This window comes from Sparassis crispa, assembly GCF_003851025.1.
Source record: "Sparassis crispa DNA, contig_000006F, whole genome shotgun sequence".
Taxonomy (NCBI): domain Eukaryota; kingdom Fungi; phylum Basidiomycota; class Agaricomycetes; order Polyporales; family Sparassidaceae; genus Sparassis; species Sparassis crispa.
In genome coordinates this window covers 1,608,735-1,625,230 of record NW_020939753.1, presented here as the reverse complement: position 1 = coordinate 1,625,230, position 16,496 = coordinate 1,608,735, and the positions used below count along the sequence as shown (strand labels likewise).

The following is a 16,496-nucleotide window of genomic DNA, read 5'->3' as shown; positions in this document are numbered from 1 at the left end:
TCTGAAGTCCACTCAATTCGAGTCAAGCTGTTCGACCCGAGGTGCCGTTACGATTTCTCTGCCAGAAATTTGACTGGTGACGGCTCCCCTACCAGTATTATCCATTGCCGGGCGTATCTCTGCCTTCAGCTTCCGTCCCATCTCCTCTTGTGTGATTCGGGCGCCTTCCGCGGCCGCGGCCAAAGTTCTCTCAGCCTCCTCTTCCATAGCCCCCGCTGCTTCTTGCTTTCTCGGCTGTCCTGCTGTCCTTCTACCCAGTGCTTGTCCTCGTTTGTGTGCCTCTTTTTTCATCTTTTTTTTTCACAATGTGCATCTCAGTTTTCGCGTGATCTGCCGCCTCTGCCTTTGGGTCTTCCTTTTCGCTTCGTTCACAAAACGCTACTCCTCGTCCGCCTTCTATTTCTCTTCATCCGAGTGACGCGTCTCTTCCTCAATACGGTGGCGCTCTGGCTCCTCTGCGCGCCCTATCATAGCGCCTCGCCGCGCACTTATCTCGTCTCCTCTTCTCAGCACGCCATCGATCTCCCTCCACGTGCTGGCGCTCTTCGTCTGCGCGTTCTATATTCACCACGCGCTCTGCGCCAATTGTCGTGCCTCGTCCCCGTGGCATCACTCATCTCGGCCTGGCATTTCTCGCACTCGCCCTGCTCGTGGCGGCGATGCTCCTCTCGTATGCACCCTTCTAGCTTGTGCGTAATGTTATCTCTTAAACTGGCTCTCCTGGACAATCAAAGCTGCGAAGGAGACATACCGTAGCCACGAGCTGCCCTCACATGTCAGATCGAAAGCCAATGGGAGAACGGCAGGAATCCCCCGTTCTCATTGCAAAGACAGGACATGATTTGCGGACTTACAGAGGGCCGCTGACCTAGGTACTGGGTGCGAGGAGGTCGTCTCCGTAGTGAGGTGGACCTGAGCGGGAGTTCATAGATAATGTATTATGTCGCAAGTATTACAGGAAGCTTTGGTTCAATTCACTAAACCGCGTTGTGCTTGGGGGATGCAGAAAAGGGTGAACGGCCGGTGTGCAAGTAGCCTCTAATGTGTAATACATCGCACGTTCTGAGGAATTACTGGGACAAACGCGATCATGAACCCGCTGCAATGTGAGCTTAGGCGGATATTGACGCACCACGCAGGTGACTGATTTCATTCGAGACAGCCCTGGCAGTATTCTGAAGCTCGGTGTAGTTCAACAGGGATGTGACGAGGCACGAGATACGTAACGTGCAATGAATTAACGGAGAAGTCGTAACCCTCACCACCAGTATATCGCGCATGATCTTACATCGAAATATATTGGAGGCCGGCGTTGTCCACCGGAAAAAATGGCAGACAAAATAACATGTTGTCGAAACCGCGGAGGGATCCAAGTAGGACACACGATGAGCGCTGAGCATGCATGGGAGGTCGATGAACGAAACTCATGTCAAATCTTCACCTAATCTGTGAACCAGACGACCGAGCGTTGCACAGAGAACAGCCAAAATTCAGATCAGAGAATAGGATCTGTGCAACATACCGTGTAACTCCCGAACACCGACATGTAATCGGCTAATAGAATGATTCACTAAATTGGGGACAAGGTCATGCTGACCGGAGGGCCCAGGACAATCAATCGTGATAGATATGCGCCCCAGACTTCTGAGACCGGGACATACTCAGTGAGACGTCGTGCGCAGGGTGTAGAACTTGTGGAAAAGACCTGCCAAGGAAGTAGATGAGCATTTGCATGCATGAGACCAGCACTTGCAAATTAGAGTCATATGTCGCCGCCTCTGTGACGTCACAGGTGAACGCGCTACGAGCGCTTATTTTGGGTTGTGTATCGACTCCGTCTTCACCGCGTTCAAGCCTAGTCTCGGAACCAGCCGTTCTGTCAGTGCGGGCCCCCAATCGGAGAGCGAAAAACACCTGCACAGCCCGCAGACAGAACGTCTGGTGAAATTCGTATAGGCGGGGGGGGGGGATTGTCACATTCACGTGACCTTGACGCGTCTTTCTGCACGTCAGGCGTGTCGCGCGTCGCGTCTAGAGATGTAGGTATCAGGTACAATGTCGTACACAATATATATACCCGGACCTTCTACATGGTACCCGGACTTGCTACACCCGCCTGTACCCGCTATTACAGAGCAATCCAGCCCCAGAACGAAGGCCTCTCCAATGTTGATTTGCCAGCTGTAAGGGAATTTGTTATTTGCCTCTCTGAACCGTTCAATGAGGCGACAACGGCATGCGCGTGAGTCATACCCGCGCAATTTGGATGCCTCTTCTCACGCAGTCTGCAGGATTCTCGCTGAATTTGCTCTCTGGTTCTTATGCGAGTCATGGGGAGTCTGCGCCGCCATCGCCGGGATTTCTCTTGAGTTTGCGTCACTTGCGGAAGTGGTTGCAGATGCGTGGGTATGGGTTGAAGCTGCAAATGAGCTAGAAGTCGAGGTAGAACTCTCAGGGCAGGACATAGAAGCAGAATATATATGAGGGGAAGGCATATCGTGATTGCTACAGACACTACACAGAAGACGCGTACTACTACACATCGCCCGTAGGACATGTCGCCCTGACGCGCTGGTCACGAAGTGTGACAATCCCCCCCCCCCCCCCGCCTATACGAATTTCACCAGACGTTCTAGGTGGTAGCTGTGCATCTCTTTTTCGCTCTCCACTGTCAGTTTCACGTGATTCCCTGCTACCACCGAACGTCTGGTTCCGAGACTAAAATGGGCCTAGGCTGCGTAGTCGGTCAATCCAAGTCTATGACATTCTTGAGATTGCTAATAGGTGTGAGCACGTGGGGTAACTTGATCTGGACGGCGCGTGTCTGCATGAGGCAGTCGTGATGCCGACTACGTCCCGACTAGCTCATTAGTCCAGCGTCTATCTGACGTCTTTGAATACACAACTTTTTTATCCGTCAAGGACCTAGCTGTTCATGCTTTGACTCGGCCAGCTTCTCTGAGATGGGGACTTAGGAGATTCAGCTTCTGTGCAAAGCCCTTCACCCTGATTGAACCACCACCGCCCTCGCTGTCAGCAACGTCGCGTCGGCGTCACTGAGATTGAAGTTTCATTCTTGTTGCATCTCTCTAGTCAGCGTGCATTGAGTTAAACATATCATCTATCTGCATCGAAACTGTACGGGAAGCTGGAGAGGTCGTGTAGCCCGCCACCTCTGTGTCACCCACATCTCTGAGAGGTGAGCAGCTATCTTGCTGTTGATTTATTGCATCTAAAATTTCAACAATGTGATCGCAGTTACCGGCAACAGACTGACTGTTGTGAACGTGGATAGTGCCACTAAATAGAGACACAGATAATCGAAGACAATCTGGCGGGAAGCGCGTTAGATACACAGCCATGTCAGAGATGAGGCCAGTGCGTACTCAGCAGTTTCTTGTCATCCTAGCTCACACAACTACAGAATACTGGCGATACAAGCTCGTGACTTGCGACTGTCATCGCTGTGGCGGTATCGAGGTACCATACTACCTTTGGCAGCAACACACGGATAGAGATGCCCTTGCACAAACAACGTTCGGTGCTCGTGGACGTGCAAAGGCAACTGCTGTGTCATCACACACAGTGATAGGCACTGCAATGGCATCTCGAGGTCGAGGACAAAGACGCAGCGCCATTGCCGAGAGCAGCGCTGTGTCTCGCGGCGGGGGCCCGAATTATCGAAGTCGAGGTGTAGAAAGAGAAAGTGCAGCGACAATCCCCTCTAAGTGGTCACGGTCGCAGTCTCCAGATCCGCTCCCACTTCCTCACCCTGCAGTTCGTATGGCGCAGGGTTCGACTATGCAAACGGCAGGCAGTGATGCCCCGGATTACTCTGCACAGGTTTTTTCCAAGGACGCGACCATGACGTTCACCACCCCCTCACCTCGTGGCGATATGCCAAGTGCACTCAGACCATCCTCGGCTTCGCGTTCCCCCACCCCTGTACACATGCTACGAAGTTCTAGCCCAGCCAATCAGCAACGTGTACTTGGATACTACAAGGACCCAGATGATGATGAGGTACAGCGTGTCCTTGGGCTGTCTGTTCTCGATGGCATCCCATTGGTTGGTGAGACAGAGATCTCATCAGCTTTGGAACGACGAGCAAGCATTGCAGCAGGTGATACAGTTGGCGCTGCCATCCCCATCGTACAACCCGCAGAATCTGCAGACACCCATGACTCGGATTCATTCATAGATACCAGAAACTTGCCGCTGATCGAAGCGCGGCTCTCGGATGAACAGGCATATCTCAATTCCCACCCGAAATGGTTCGTCCGCGCCATCTTGATGCTCGTTGGCACCCTACACATGAAGAACCATGTAACATTTCACGCCTCATCCTTGATTCTATACACGATCTGTGCCATTTTTCTCGCACTCCGACTTCTTGCGGAAGAGGATTCTATGCCTATAACACTCACCACCCTCCTGAAGCATTTCGACTTGAAGGACCGCTTCCATATCCTACCAGTCTGCAAAACGTGCAAGTCCCTATTCGAGCCTACAGTTAACCGCAAGTCCTCCTGCCCAAAATGCGGAGAAAAGTTGTTTCCTCCCGGGGAGCATGCGGCGATACGTGAGCTAAGACGACTTCTCGGCAGAGATCCGCCAAAACCACCTCCCATTCTCGCAGCTCCGTATGCGCCACTTTCGGCAGAGATCGCTGACTTCCTCAGCCGCCCGGGCATGGACGAGGAAGTGGTAGCATGGGAGATGGAGCCTTCAACACCAGGACAATACACGCGCATCATGGATGGTGATGTTTGGAAGATGCTTTCAGGTCCAGACAAATAGCCATTCTTCAGCAAGGATAGCAGTAGACCACCAGAGATTCACCTCGGGGTGTCTCTGAGTCTGGATTGGTGCGTTGTATGATTCTCTTGTCACTGACTGGCGCGACTCAGCTCAATTTTTCACAGGTTTTCCTGTGCACGTACATCCTTTTCGCCATCTCATTCATCTGGTCCTCTTGCCTTCTGTGTACAGAACCTGCACGACAACCTCAAGTGCATCTCATGCCTTTGATCTGTGCTAACTTGTGCTGATAGATCCTTTACAGATATCGACCACAGAATATCCTGGTTTGTGCGATGACACCGGGCCCTACAGAACCAACAGCAGAGCAAGTGCAGAATTATCTCAAGCTTGTTGTCGACGACCTGTTGAATTTGTACGAAAATGGTGTCATCATGAAGACACCATCATATCCGGATGGTGAGTTCTGTATGTCCTTTTCTCCATGTCGAAGGGTATGAATTGTATCTCCCTCCTTCAAGGTATTCGTGTTCGTGTCACGCTGGTGGCAGTCGTATGTGACCATCCTGCTATGTGCAAGGTCAGCAGTTTTGCAGACAAGAATCACACTGAGGTGCCATGCACGAAGTGCAATGTGCAGCAAGAGGACTTTTTTTCCGATGCGGGCTTATCTAATGGTATATACTACTCTATTTTCTGCACTTGTATTGTTATCTGATCTCATGTAGGTTTTCCAGCATGCGACGGTGAAGAACACAAGCGATTAGCACGAGAGTGGAAGACACTCTCTTCAGAGGAAGAACGAGCCGATTTCTTCAAAGCTCATGGTGTTCGATGGACAGAGCTTGCCCGGCTACCATATTTTGATCCAGTTCGGATGACCGTGATCGATCCAATGCACAATCTTTTACTCGGTAAGTTTCTGATGTTTTGCATCTTCTCTGTACTGATTTCGGCTACCAGGTGTCGTCAAATTGCAGTGGTACGGGCAATGGATCAAGCATAATGCTCTGCGCGCAAATACTGCAAAGAACAAGTGTGAGCTTGCTCTACTACATGAATTCCTTGAGACGATGAGTTGTACACAACAACGCAATTGACACTATCTTATGCATGGACTAGTTCGAGGCTCCCCCATGGGTGGGGAGGCTTCCACTTCACGTGGGTGAACCTGCGGGTGGATCACTGTCAGCAGATGAGTATAAGGCTCTTGCAATAACTGTGGGTCCACTTATTGTGAGTACATCTTGCTTGTGATCGTATACTATTATTCATATGCTGCTGGACTAGTTACCAGTGATATGGGAAGAGTCTTGCCCGGAAGCGGAGGAGAACCACCAGAAAGCACTAAAGAAGTGGAAAAAGGCAAAAAAGAAGTGGGAAAAGAATCAGCAAGAATGGGAACTCCAGCAGGAGCAAGGTAGGGCTATGCAGAGTCAAAGTGTACCTGCACCTCATGTCTGTCAGTCTCCCAGCCTGCAAATAATGAAGGGACCTCAATGCCTGTGCACATAAAGACCGGGCGCAAGGAGAAGACCAAGGATCCTGGTCCACAACCCAAAGAACCACGCCGATGCATGCGGCCTGAAGAGATCAATGGGTACATGAAACTCGCAACTGCGCTGAAGATTCTTCTTGGTGGATCAATCATAGAGGGACAAATCAATCATGGAGAAAAACTTCTGTTTGAGTACTTGCGCGAATTCAAACAGGCATGTGCATATTCAACTTGCTCAGCTTGCTTTCTAATTGATATCACTGGTGTAGCTCTACGGCAATGATGGTATGATGCCAAACCACCACTTCTCTACACATATCGCTGCGCAGATACGTGATTACGGACCTGTATATAGCTTCTGGTCATTCCTACCAGAACGACTCAACAAATTGCTCAAGAGTTTCCATCTAAATAACTGGGGTGGTGGTCAACTCGAAATCAGCATGTTATGAGCCTTCAAACGAGATGCTCAGCTTCAATCCATGGTCAGTCAGACTCCACTCACGTGTCGAGCCACTCACCTTCTCCGTTGATTTCAATTATCTTCCAGGTGCGATTTGTATCACAATCACAAGTTACATCTCGAGAAGATATCTCTGCATCCATCGCACAGCACTTGCTGCATGAAAGTCGTGAAGCACGTGGTACGGTCCAATCAATAGGGCAAGGCTTTGTGGATGCTGCAGACGACGGTTAGCATTAACTAGTTGCTTTCAATAATATTCACTTCACTCACGTACTCTTTATTCAGCACTGTCGTCCTTGTCGATATCATTAGGCCCGACAACAAGTCAAGGGACAAAGCTATCAGATCGTGCAAGAGCTGCCCTTTATGCACTCTACAATCGTGACCACAAGCAAGTTTACTATACAACAGAGTCTGATGCACCGCGCAGCGCGCATTTCCTGCAATTTCGTGGACAAATGCATGACTAGTCACTATGTATTGATAGATAGTCGGCAAATAACACCAGTGACTCGATCCAGCAAGCTATCTGCTGCGTCTGCCATAGTGAAGGCAGACCTCGATGGCGAAGTTTTCTCAGGTGAAGTTATGAACGTTTTCGAGCACTTCCAGTCTGGTACCACAGGTGATGCCGTATTCACTGAGATGCGATGGATGAAGCATCTCAATAAGACTCCATGTAGCGATGACATCTGGAATGACTAGTGAGGTCTCATTTATGCAGTGAATCAAACACATAGCTCATACAGCATTTCACTAGTCTGGAGCTCGAGACCGAGTTTTGGGAGTATCAAAAATACCATACAGATATTGATGGTCCTCCTGCAGTTACCCCTCTGAGACTTATTCGCTGCCAGCTCGCTCGCGGTGTATGTCGTACAACTAAACCGAAAATGTGGATGACAACGTCATTGGAGCGGGTGCGTTATCTGAATTTTCAGCTTATTGTGATACTCAACATTTTCCGTAGCATGCTGTGTCATTGGTCATAGAGGACTGATCCTGCCAAAGCACATGCCACCTTGAACCAGTGAAGTTGTTTGATTTGCCGCTCGCCATTGAACGACATAGAGGTATGTCTTATATTTTGAATGATCTCTATTTTTATTATCACATTGATTGTTGATTGCCCTATAAATATCAGGAATTATAGCGTATCTAGGCTACAATACTCAGTCGACTGAGCGTAACAGCAAGGTAATGACATGCAGATGAGGTTATAGCACTACGGTGACGTATGCGATCGGCGATTCAATGAGACTTTTTGATGAGCAGGATAGCATTCGAACAGCAGGAGCAACAAGGGTTCAAGTGGTAAGCACAGCAGTGTCAGTAGCAAGAATAACGAACAGCTTGAAGCGAGAGCAGCAAACATGCACAGCGAAGAAGCCAGAACAGCAAGTACAGCGCAGAAGTGAGAATAGAAAGAACAAGCAGTGCAACAAGCACCATTCAATTCTCGGTCCAGGGCATGAAACAGCGGCATCTACAGCAGCTTGTGCATTAATTTGAGTTGTCGTCACTGGACTCTGAGTCGCTGCCGGAAGGTGTACCGGAGTGGAAGCTGGGAGATTGCGAGCGAGACCGGTGTGTGGAACAAGTTGATCCGTGTGCTCCATGGGCATTGGGCTCATCCTCATCTCCCCCGACAGCAGGATCATCGTCTGCTCCTCCCTGAGTACTGTCCGCATGTTGCCCGAAGCCAGCAGGATCACCAAAGGTATACCAGTCGTGCAGCAACACGGAGTTTGGGTATGTGTCCTTGTGTTTCTCGTACCACTCACGATTGATGCCGAAGTTGAATGGAGCAATGGCAGGAGGATGATCGCTTGATCGTGTTTCTGAGTACACACGCTGATTGAATTCCTGCCGGTCTTTAGGTTGCAGAGTCGCCCAGAAATAGTCCCACAGCTTGTGCAAGATATCGGAGTACTGGAACCTCTTGTGAGTCACGCAATTTTAAGTTCTCTGAGTTGTAATACTACTCACCTCTTCAGAACGCCAATTGGGCCTTATGATCTCAAAAAATCTAAGCTTCTGCAAGACAGAGTCCGGCAGCTCTCCCATCCCAGCTTCCTCTGCCATACGTTTCCTCCAGTCGTCCTTGGTTTCTTCACCTACAATCTCAGGTCCGGAGGCGTCATCTGACATCATCTCGGGGGTTATCAGCTCCCTCGGGTCGACACCATGTTCTTTGATATAGGTGGGAATGCCAAGTAGAAGTTTACTGGATTTCTATTGAAGATCGTTGATGTCGAAGTTTATGAAGTAGGGTAAGTAGCACTGACCAGTCTACGGCACTGCATACGTCTTGTATTCTGCGCATTGCGTTCCTGCAGCACCTTCTTGTCCGCTCTGATTTGCCCACGGTAAGCCTCCTTGAAGCCGCTCCATAAGGTTTTTGCTAACTCGTACACTGTGTCCGCAGTGATCAACATGGTTGAATCATTCATGAACTCCGGTCGCGTCTTCTCATCCTGCATACAGCATCAAGGACCATCGTCAGTATCCTAGCAATGAATTTGTAGGGGGAACTGTACCATTAGTTCGCCATACACAATGTCACGCACTCGGAGCAGCAGCTTCCTATTATCTGCATGTTGTACCCCGAAGTCAAACGAGGGATTCAGGTATGTTTCTCCAGCCTGCTCATTCTTCCGCTCCAGCATAATGCCCTGATCTGCAACAGGCCACTTATCCTTCACACTGACACCTGTCACCATTCGAATGCACGATGCGGTGAGTTTCTATGATGTTTGTCAGCAAATACCGTTGTCACAAAGCACATATAGCCTACTCCGATGGACGTCTTCGCCTTGCGCTGCTCTCCCGTTAAGTCACTTGTTTTGCCTTTGCTTATGTCTATGCGCTTCTCATTTGATATGCCCGGCGTACAGTCTTCAACATTCTGATCAACTGGATTGGGATGGCGGTGTAAGAAATTGCGCTTGGCTGCAGTAGAGGCACCTCGTGATGCTGAGTGGGTGCCACGAGCTGTGGAAGTTGTACTCCTGTCTGTGATGCTAAAAGTATGTTCCTGATCATCTGCGTGACCTAAAATAACCTGGCTGCTACCCGGGACTGCAGCTGTGAACGAGCCCAACATGTTTTGCTGAAGAAGACTGATTATATGCGCCGTCAAGGCAGGCGGAGGAATCTGCAATATTCTAGGATCGATATGATTACCAAGCACAGGGGGATGTAGCAGTGGAACAGGCTGTTCCTGGGCACGAGGAGTGGGTATTTGCTCGTGAACAGTACTAGTCGGCCTCTGCGACCGCAACTGTGATGGGGATCTGGAACGGGACACCTGTTGGTGACAGCTTGGCAAAATGTAAGTTTTTTGTAGTTTTTCATACGTTGTGCTGTGCTCATACTTACTTCTTTCTTTTCCGTCGTTCCTTTCGGCCCTGGCAATTTTCTTCGCGCTCCTCATCTGTGATGGTGGCAAGTGCATTTCTTCGTCTCTGCTGCAGCATGGCTGATGCAGCTCCATCTTGGAACGGCATTCCCTGGAAACCTCCTGCAGGCTGAGTTCTTTGCCATTCTGCTGTGCGTTCTTGTTGCTGATGAAGCTGTCCCAGGTATTGCTCTCGAAGCTCGCGAGGAAGGGTTCCCCAGATGGCTTGCATGGCCGGATCTTGGATTTCAGCCAGTACGGAGTTCATTGTAGGTGATATTTGTGTGCTGATTGCAATGAATAGCGCTTAGTTGAATTCTATCGCGATGAAGTGTATGAGGGATTGTGAGCCGGCGGGGACGCGACGCGACACGATCACCAGATCGTGTGTTATCTAATCTTATCTGTAGCTATAAACAGAAATCGATGACGTGCTTGCAGTCCGACTTGACGAGAACATCTGGCGAGTCTGAGGAGCAGGAGATGGCTTACATGCATATGCTGGTTGCGCAAACAGGACCTTACAGGACGTCTACCCTCATCTAGTTGTATTCCAAATGCTTGAGCTGATATCAATGCATAGAATTGAATAATACGGATATATACGGTGTTATTTAGATGTGCTCGAGTCACAAATAGATGGACTTATCGTGCCCCAACTAACTAAATAATTTGCGTGTGTTCATGCCTATCCACGGTACAAAAAGCTTATTATCCTAGCAGTACTCGCACCGACGCAGCTGACCATCCTGCCCCTCACGCCATTAATCTCCGCCCCCTGCGACTGCAGTCGGAGACACACCCGGATCTAGTGGTTCTGTCTTGATCACCGTGTCGCGTTATGATGTACTTTCGTTGGCGTGCTGTATAGGGTCTGGTGTCGGATAAGAGTGCGGGAGGTGAGATTTTCCGTGCTATGGTCTGAAGATGCCTTGATCTTCGTACGTTGTCGCTATACCTCCTTCTAGTTTCTATGCCAACTTCGGATGCTCACAGCTCGCTGGAAGTCCGGCATCATTTTATCTGTATCCTCCCGCTGGTACGCACCTTGACCTTACTCGTCACAATGACCGCTGAGTGCCCAATGAAGCAGCAAACCGCCCGAGCTGCAAGACTGGTTGTGTTAATGCCAGTAACGCCACCGACACGGAAGAGAACTTCTGGTAGTGCGACGAGTCAAAACTCATTGCGACGGGCCGCATAATGCATCGCGCCTTTTCTCAATTTCCGCTTCTCCCGAGGTGCTCAAATTTTGACGACTAGTGTTTGTGTGTTTTCAATGATCCTTTCATTTTCCGGCCCAGGTGTGCTGGCTGACGTGCCCTGATTCCTCTCTCAATCTCGTCGTACGCCTCACTGATAACGCGCTCCCTTTAGGGTGTACTGGATAGCGATTCAACATCGAAGACGCTCGCTGTCTCATCGCCGATCTTTTCAAGGGTGCGCTCGCCGCCCGAAGCCTGACTGGCGATCACAATCGAGAAACTCAACGTCCTAACACTTCGAGTCCTCCTGATCACGTTCGCAAGTTATCAGATCTCCAACCTGTCCAGCACCTGTCCATGGTAGTACCAACATACGACACCTCGGCGCTCCTCCCAACAACACTCCTACGCACCGAAAGTTCTCGTCGGTCATCTTAGGATCAATTCATCTTTCCAAGACTATCTGATCGGATCGGGATCTTTATGCGTCCGTGTATTCCTTACTCAACTGCGTGTCTATATCACAGCTCAAGTAGCAAAAATTGCCGTTCTCCGCGTTGGTGTGGGTACCCATCGCGCCGGGCTACCGCTGCCGAAGGGCCGTATCCAACATGTGCCATGATCAAGTATTGTCATCATGGACGGTCGTTCAAGCTTAAGTGGCGACTCCTTTGGAGCTGAAGTAACTCATAAGACCCTTCGTTTTGCGTTCGAGACTACACAAGATGTATCGTGCCGCTGGATCGGCGCATAATCGCGTTTCGCTGCTTCCGTGGCCAAGCAAACTCATCATATGTGCGTGTTTTTCTGTCATCATTGGCTCAACGTTGACTTCTCTCGTCGTTAGGATTTCTGCGCAGTAACGGCAGTAGTGAGCAAACTTTTTTAAATCGCTCGGGATCGGGTGTTCGGTGTCTTCCCTCCGCAAGATCTGTGTACCCCTACCATCAATATGTACAAGTTGAACAGTTCTGTCATTTCAAGCACCACCTTGCGGTTAGCGGTGCGATTTCCGGAGCTTCAGAAGTGACAGTAGCACAAGAATATGCAGATGTAGCCCAATACTTCTGAGTATGTGACCTCGCCATATCCCGCTGGAAAACATTGTGGTACGCCGCGTGTGCCGAGCTAAACAGTCTAGTACTTGTGATCAGGGATGTCGCCATCTATATTCTGCATATTTTTCGCCCGTGGACGTTCTGCCTGACCATATTGTTCGCCAAGGCATGGTATACCGGTGCGTGCTGTCGCAGGTATGCAATACCGTCAGTATGCCTGATTTTATCGCGCTATCAACTTCATGTATACGTATCTCTGTATTGTACATTCAATGCAATCAGAACTTCAGATCTACAAACTGCATACTCGGCCACTATCTACTAAGTACAAACTGTAGGCAATCCGGTACGCGCAGCCCACACGTCTTGCGCGATTCGCGAGACACTTGTAAATCTGTCAAATTACAACGGAAGGACAATATTATCGCAGCTGATGCATCAAGCGCTCCTGACCGACGTAGATCTTCACAACTGACATTGTCTCGGCCCAGCTCGCCGACGCCTGTTTCAGGCGACATCATCTTACCCCTCATGATCTTTGCCGTGGTCAAAGCCAATCCGCCCCGGCTTGTGTCAAATCTTCTCTATATTCAACGTTTTCGCCGCGAGGGCACTGGAGGAGGCGAGGAAGGCTACTGTCTGATCAACCTGATGGCCGTCGCAGAATTCTTGGAGAACGTTGATCTAGCAGCCCTCGGACTGGGAGAGAGCGAGAAGAATGTCATCAGGTATGTTCCTTTTGTCTTACTTTCTGGCCTACCCCCAAGAAAGACAGCCTGAGTTGCTGGGTTGCGCCTCTGTCGTTTCTCGCACCCCCTTTGTGCTCCAGCGTCTCACTAACAATTGTGCCCATGATCATTACGCACAGTGCTGCCGCTCTCAGTCCCATCCCCGTTACACGCTCTGCATACGTATCTCCGGTACATCAACCTGCTTCCGAAACTTGCGTATATACAGTCCCACAAAGAATGATATCCTGCATAGAAGGACTCGCACCGTCTGTACATTCTAACTCCCGAGTTACTGTCCTCCCCGCAACGTTGCAGCCTGCCAGCTGCGCTCGCCGAATCAGAATGCATCCACTGTCTTGTTTCTCCTGACCTTGTCTGCTCAGATGCTCAATTGGTGCTCGTCGTCATTAGATGTAAGAGGCACTCCAGACAACTGTCTGTCTTCAATGTGCAACTCGGGAGTCTTCGATTGGCCTGCTGATACAGTGGGTGAATCACTGTGATAAAGGTCGCCATCGAAAAACAGCCTAAAGTCGACACCGCGCCGACGCAAGGCATCGAAACAGCCCAAAATGTGCCGCTTCTCTTCCTCAGCAAAGTCTTTGCCATTAACACCCAGCTTGAACTCCCGCAGTGTGAGAAACTGCAGCTCGTCCACGATACGGGCCGCGCTCTCCCACTTGCAATCCACTTCTCTTGGCTGCATTGATATGTCAAGTTTCTGGAGGCGGCAATTTGGTGAAATGATGCGCAGGATCTCCGCCAAAGAAATGCCTAGCACCCACTGCAAAGTGAGGTTATGAAGTACAGTGCAATGACCTAGTATATCTAAGTGCTGCACTGTGGGTGGCATTAGGTTGATACTACTGTGATATAGGGTGTAATCCTTACCATTGGATGCAGTAGCAGCACCAAAGTCTAAATCTAAATCCTCCAGACTAGTTCCGGCATGCATGAGTAAGTTTCTCAGAGGAGATAGAATTTGGTCATATAGAAATGTATCCAGCCTCTGTAGACGATGGATGGATGCCGGTGTCAAGGTCAGCCACCCAAAAAGTGCTGAAGATAGGGCTAGTTGTGTTTCATCATCTCCAGTTTTCACCACAAGACAGGTGAACGTGGGAAATGGTGATGCTGCATGAGTGATTGGGGATGTCTCGCATCTCTCTAATCTTGAGTAGAGCACATTTAAAGTCCGCAGCCGAGGTAATGCACAGATGAGGTGCCGAAATTGGCAGAAATTGCGGAATGTGCAGTTTCGTAATTGCATCTTGGTAACACGTCCAAACTGCCCAAAGCTGATTAGCAGTGTGCGTGGATGTATAACAACTTTACCCCATTCGAGGCCCTGGATACACAATTCCTGGAGAGCTGAGAACATTCGTCCAAGGACAAGGGGAAATTGATACACCCATGCAGGCTCTGTACCAATCAGGGTTATTGCTCGCACTACGCGGAAAGTGGCTGCATGGAGGTTACTTGATGCTCGCGATGCTCGCACAAGAGCTTCGAAGAGGCCGATGTCAATCTTCAAGTAGTCCTGGCTGTAAAGACGATAGACGCTAGCTGGGAGCCACGTGCGACAAACGAGAGCACAGCTGTACACCGTGACCGTACTCTTCTCCGTGATGTAGAAACGGGGGTCGCTACCCACAAAGTTAATGATGCGATCTGTTAGCTCGGGGGGAAGCCTTGGTATGTTCATGTACTATGGATGAGAATGTTGATTATTGTATAGACAGTGGTCAATATTCAGATAACGGAGTAGGATCTAAGTGACGTACCGGTATGCATTCCCAGATCGCAGCCTCCCACCATGCAAGGTGGTCCAATTGGAAGTAGTGCTGATTAGACTGTGCTGAAACTAGAAGAGGCAAGACAACGAGCCATGTCAGTCGTGCGCTTTGAGAGTTTAGGAGTAGGGACTTACTGGGCGAGGCGAATTTGGGCACGGGAGTCAGGAAGCAACTCATTGGGTTGAGTTCGGGATCGGCAAATGCATACCCGGTGAGTTCGGAAAATGGGAGCTCGGACCACTCGACTTCTGGACAGGCGAGTTCGGACGAGAAGAGTTCGGACATGGCGAGTTCAGACGAGGCGATTTCGGACAAGGTGAGTTCGGACTAGGAAGAACTGATCGTGTCGAGTAAGACGGGGTTGAACAAGGGGGAATTCAAGGACTGGAGGAAGGGGGTTTGGACATTGACAATGAATTCAGAAAAGCGGGGCATCAACTCACACGCCTTGAACGCGCATTAGTACTTGGGGTGTTCATCGCCACGCATCTACGCTTAAATATTTAGGGGCCACGAAACCGGAGTAGAGCTGTCAAAGCCCAGAGGAACGGGACATGACGAAACGTGCTTCCTACATGGTGAACCTTAACAGATGAGTGGTCTATTGCGGCAAGTGACAGGTAGACGCACGCATAGCTGTATATATTTTAAAGAGGCCGTGCGTGCGCTCTGTCGACCTGTCATGAGAACGCGGACTGCTGTAGAGCTTGTGCATAGGACGCGCTGTCACGAGCGGTTCCTCGAGCTCCTTATCAGCCTGCACCTACACCGCAAGGCTGTCCATGACTGCGGAACAGATGCCAATGAATACTGCAACACACTTACTTGGAGATGAACCTGTGAGATGTCGGCTATTACCACTGACTGGCACTGGATCGATTACGCACCGGCGAGGGCGTCTAGGCGAGAACCAGTGCTCCGAAATTAGCTGAGTAGTCCGAGTTGCATCTAATATTAGGCGCGACCGTGCGTGAGTCCTATGGACAATGAAGTTTTGCAAGCAACGTTCATCGCAGAAATGGCTTCAGCGAGGGGAACATGAACCGAGAAACATACAATGAAAATCCAGGGCGCACTGGCATCCTCGTCTTGTTTCGCGGCAGACCTATGTTGATACTCCGGGACCTGCAAGGTGATCTCTACACCAGATGACTGAGCGGAGAAGGTGTCCTCGAACTGAAACGCTTTGCACGAGAAAAGTACAGAGGATGTGCTTGCCGTTGGTGTTCGCGCTCGACGAGTGGCAAACCCTTCGAAGACCAAGCCAAGGGAGGTTCCGATTAGGCGCCATCGCGTTGCTCGCTGAGATGACGAGAAGTCTACGCGACGCCGTAATTTATATGAAGAAGCTGGGAATTCTTCATGTCAAATTTCTGGGAAGTCGGGCGCGGTGAGGTGCCCCGGGCATGCAATACAACAATCAGATCACTCAACTAGATGCTTGTTGGGTAGTCGGGACAAGGATATCAGAGAACTGGCGACCGAGGTCCAGATCGTGCATAGAGCTACCGCTCACTGCGTCTAAAGCATTAACGATCATCGCGGTCCTGGGAGCATGGCTGGAGGGCGGCTGCGCTGAGT

The 16,496-nt window shown here is 50.0% G+C and overlaps 5 protein-coding genes across 5 annotated transcripts; 2 read left to right on the top strand and 3 right to left on the bottom strand.

Moving 5' to 3' along the window:
- Nucleotides 1–3,783: 3,783 nt before the first annotated feature.
- SCP_0705590 (hypothetical protein) lies at nucleotides 3,784–5,861 on the top strand (the record flags this gene model as incomplete). The annotated part of the gene is made up of 7 exons (XM_027760484.1): nucleotides 3,784–4,762; nucleotides 4,835–4,868; nucleotides 4,926–5,012; nucleotides 5,066–5,220; nucleotides 5,283–5,438; nucleotides 5,490–5,675; nucleotides 5,725–5,861. The coding sequence occupies 7 exons, from the start codon at nucleotides 3,784–3,786 to the stop codon at nucleotides 5,859–5,861; spliced, it is 1,734 nt and encodes a 577-aa protein (XP_027616285.1).
- A 2,367-nt stretch (nucleotides 5,862–8,228) lies between these two features.
- Nucleotides 8,229–9,448, bottom strand: SCP_0705580 (hypothetical protein; the record flags this gene model as incomplete). Its single annotated transcript, XM_027760483.1, has 4 exons — nucleotides 8,229–8,657; nucleotides 8,715–8,960; nucleotides 9,014–9,202; nucleotides 9,266–9,448. The coding sequence occupies 4 exons, from the start codon at nucleotides 9,446–9,448 to the stop codon at nucleotides 8,229–8,231; spliced, it is 1,047 nt and encodes a 348-aa protein (XP_027616284.1).
- Nucleotides 9,449–10,013: 565 nt separating this feature from the next.
- On the top strand, nucleotides 10,014–10,474 carry SCP_0705570 (hypothetical protein; the record flags this gene model as incomplete). The annotated part of the gene is made up of 3 exons (XM_027760482.1): nucleotides 10,014–10,059; nucleotides 10,178–10,380; nucleotides 10,430–10,474. The coding sequence occupies 3 exons, from the start codon at nucleotides 10,014–10,016 to the stop codon at nucleotides 10,472–10,474; spliced, it is 294 nt and encodes a 97-aa protein (XP_027616283.1).
- Nucleotides 10,475–13,498: 3,024 nt separating this feature from the next.
- SCP_0705560 (hypothetical protein) lies at nucleotides 13,499–13,825 on the bottom strand (the record flags this gene model as incomplete). Its single annotated transcript, XM_027760481.1, has 1 exon — nucleotides 13,499–13,825. The coding sequence occupies one exon, from the start codon at nucleotides 13,823–13,825 to the stop codon at nucleotides 13,499–13,501; it is 327 nt and encodes a 108-aa protein (XP_027616282.1).
- A 1,039-nt stretch (nucleotides 13,826–14,864) lies between these two features.
- On the bottom strand, nucleotides 14,865–15,200 carry SCP_0705550 (hypothetical protein; the record flags this gene model as incomplete). The annotated part of the gene is made up of 2 exons (XM_027760480.1): nucleotides 14,865–14,983; nucleotides 15,050–15,200. The coding sequence occupies 2 exons, from the start codon at nucleotides 15,198–15,200 to the stop codon at nucleotides 14,865–14,867; spliced, it is 270 nt and encodes an 89-aa protein (XP_027616281.1).
- Between the last annotated feature and the right edge of the window lie 1,296 nt (nucleotides 15,201–16,496).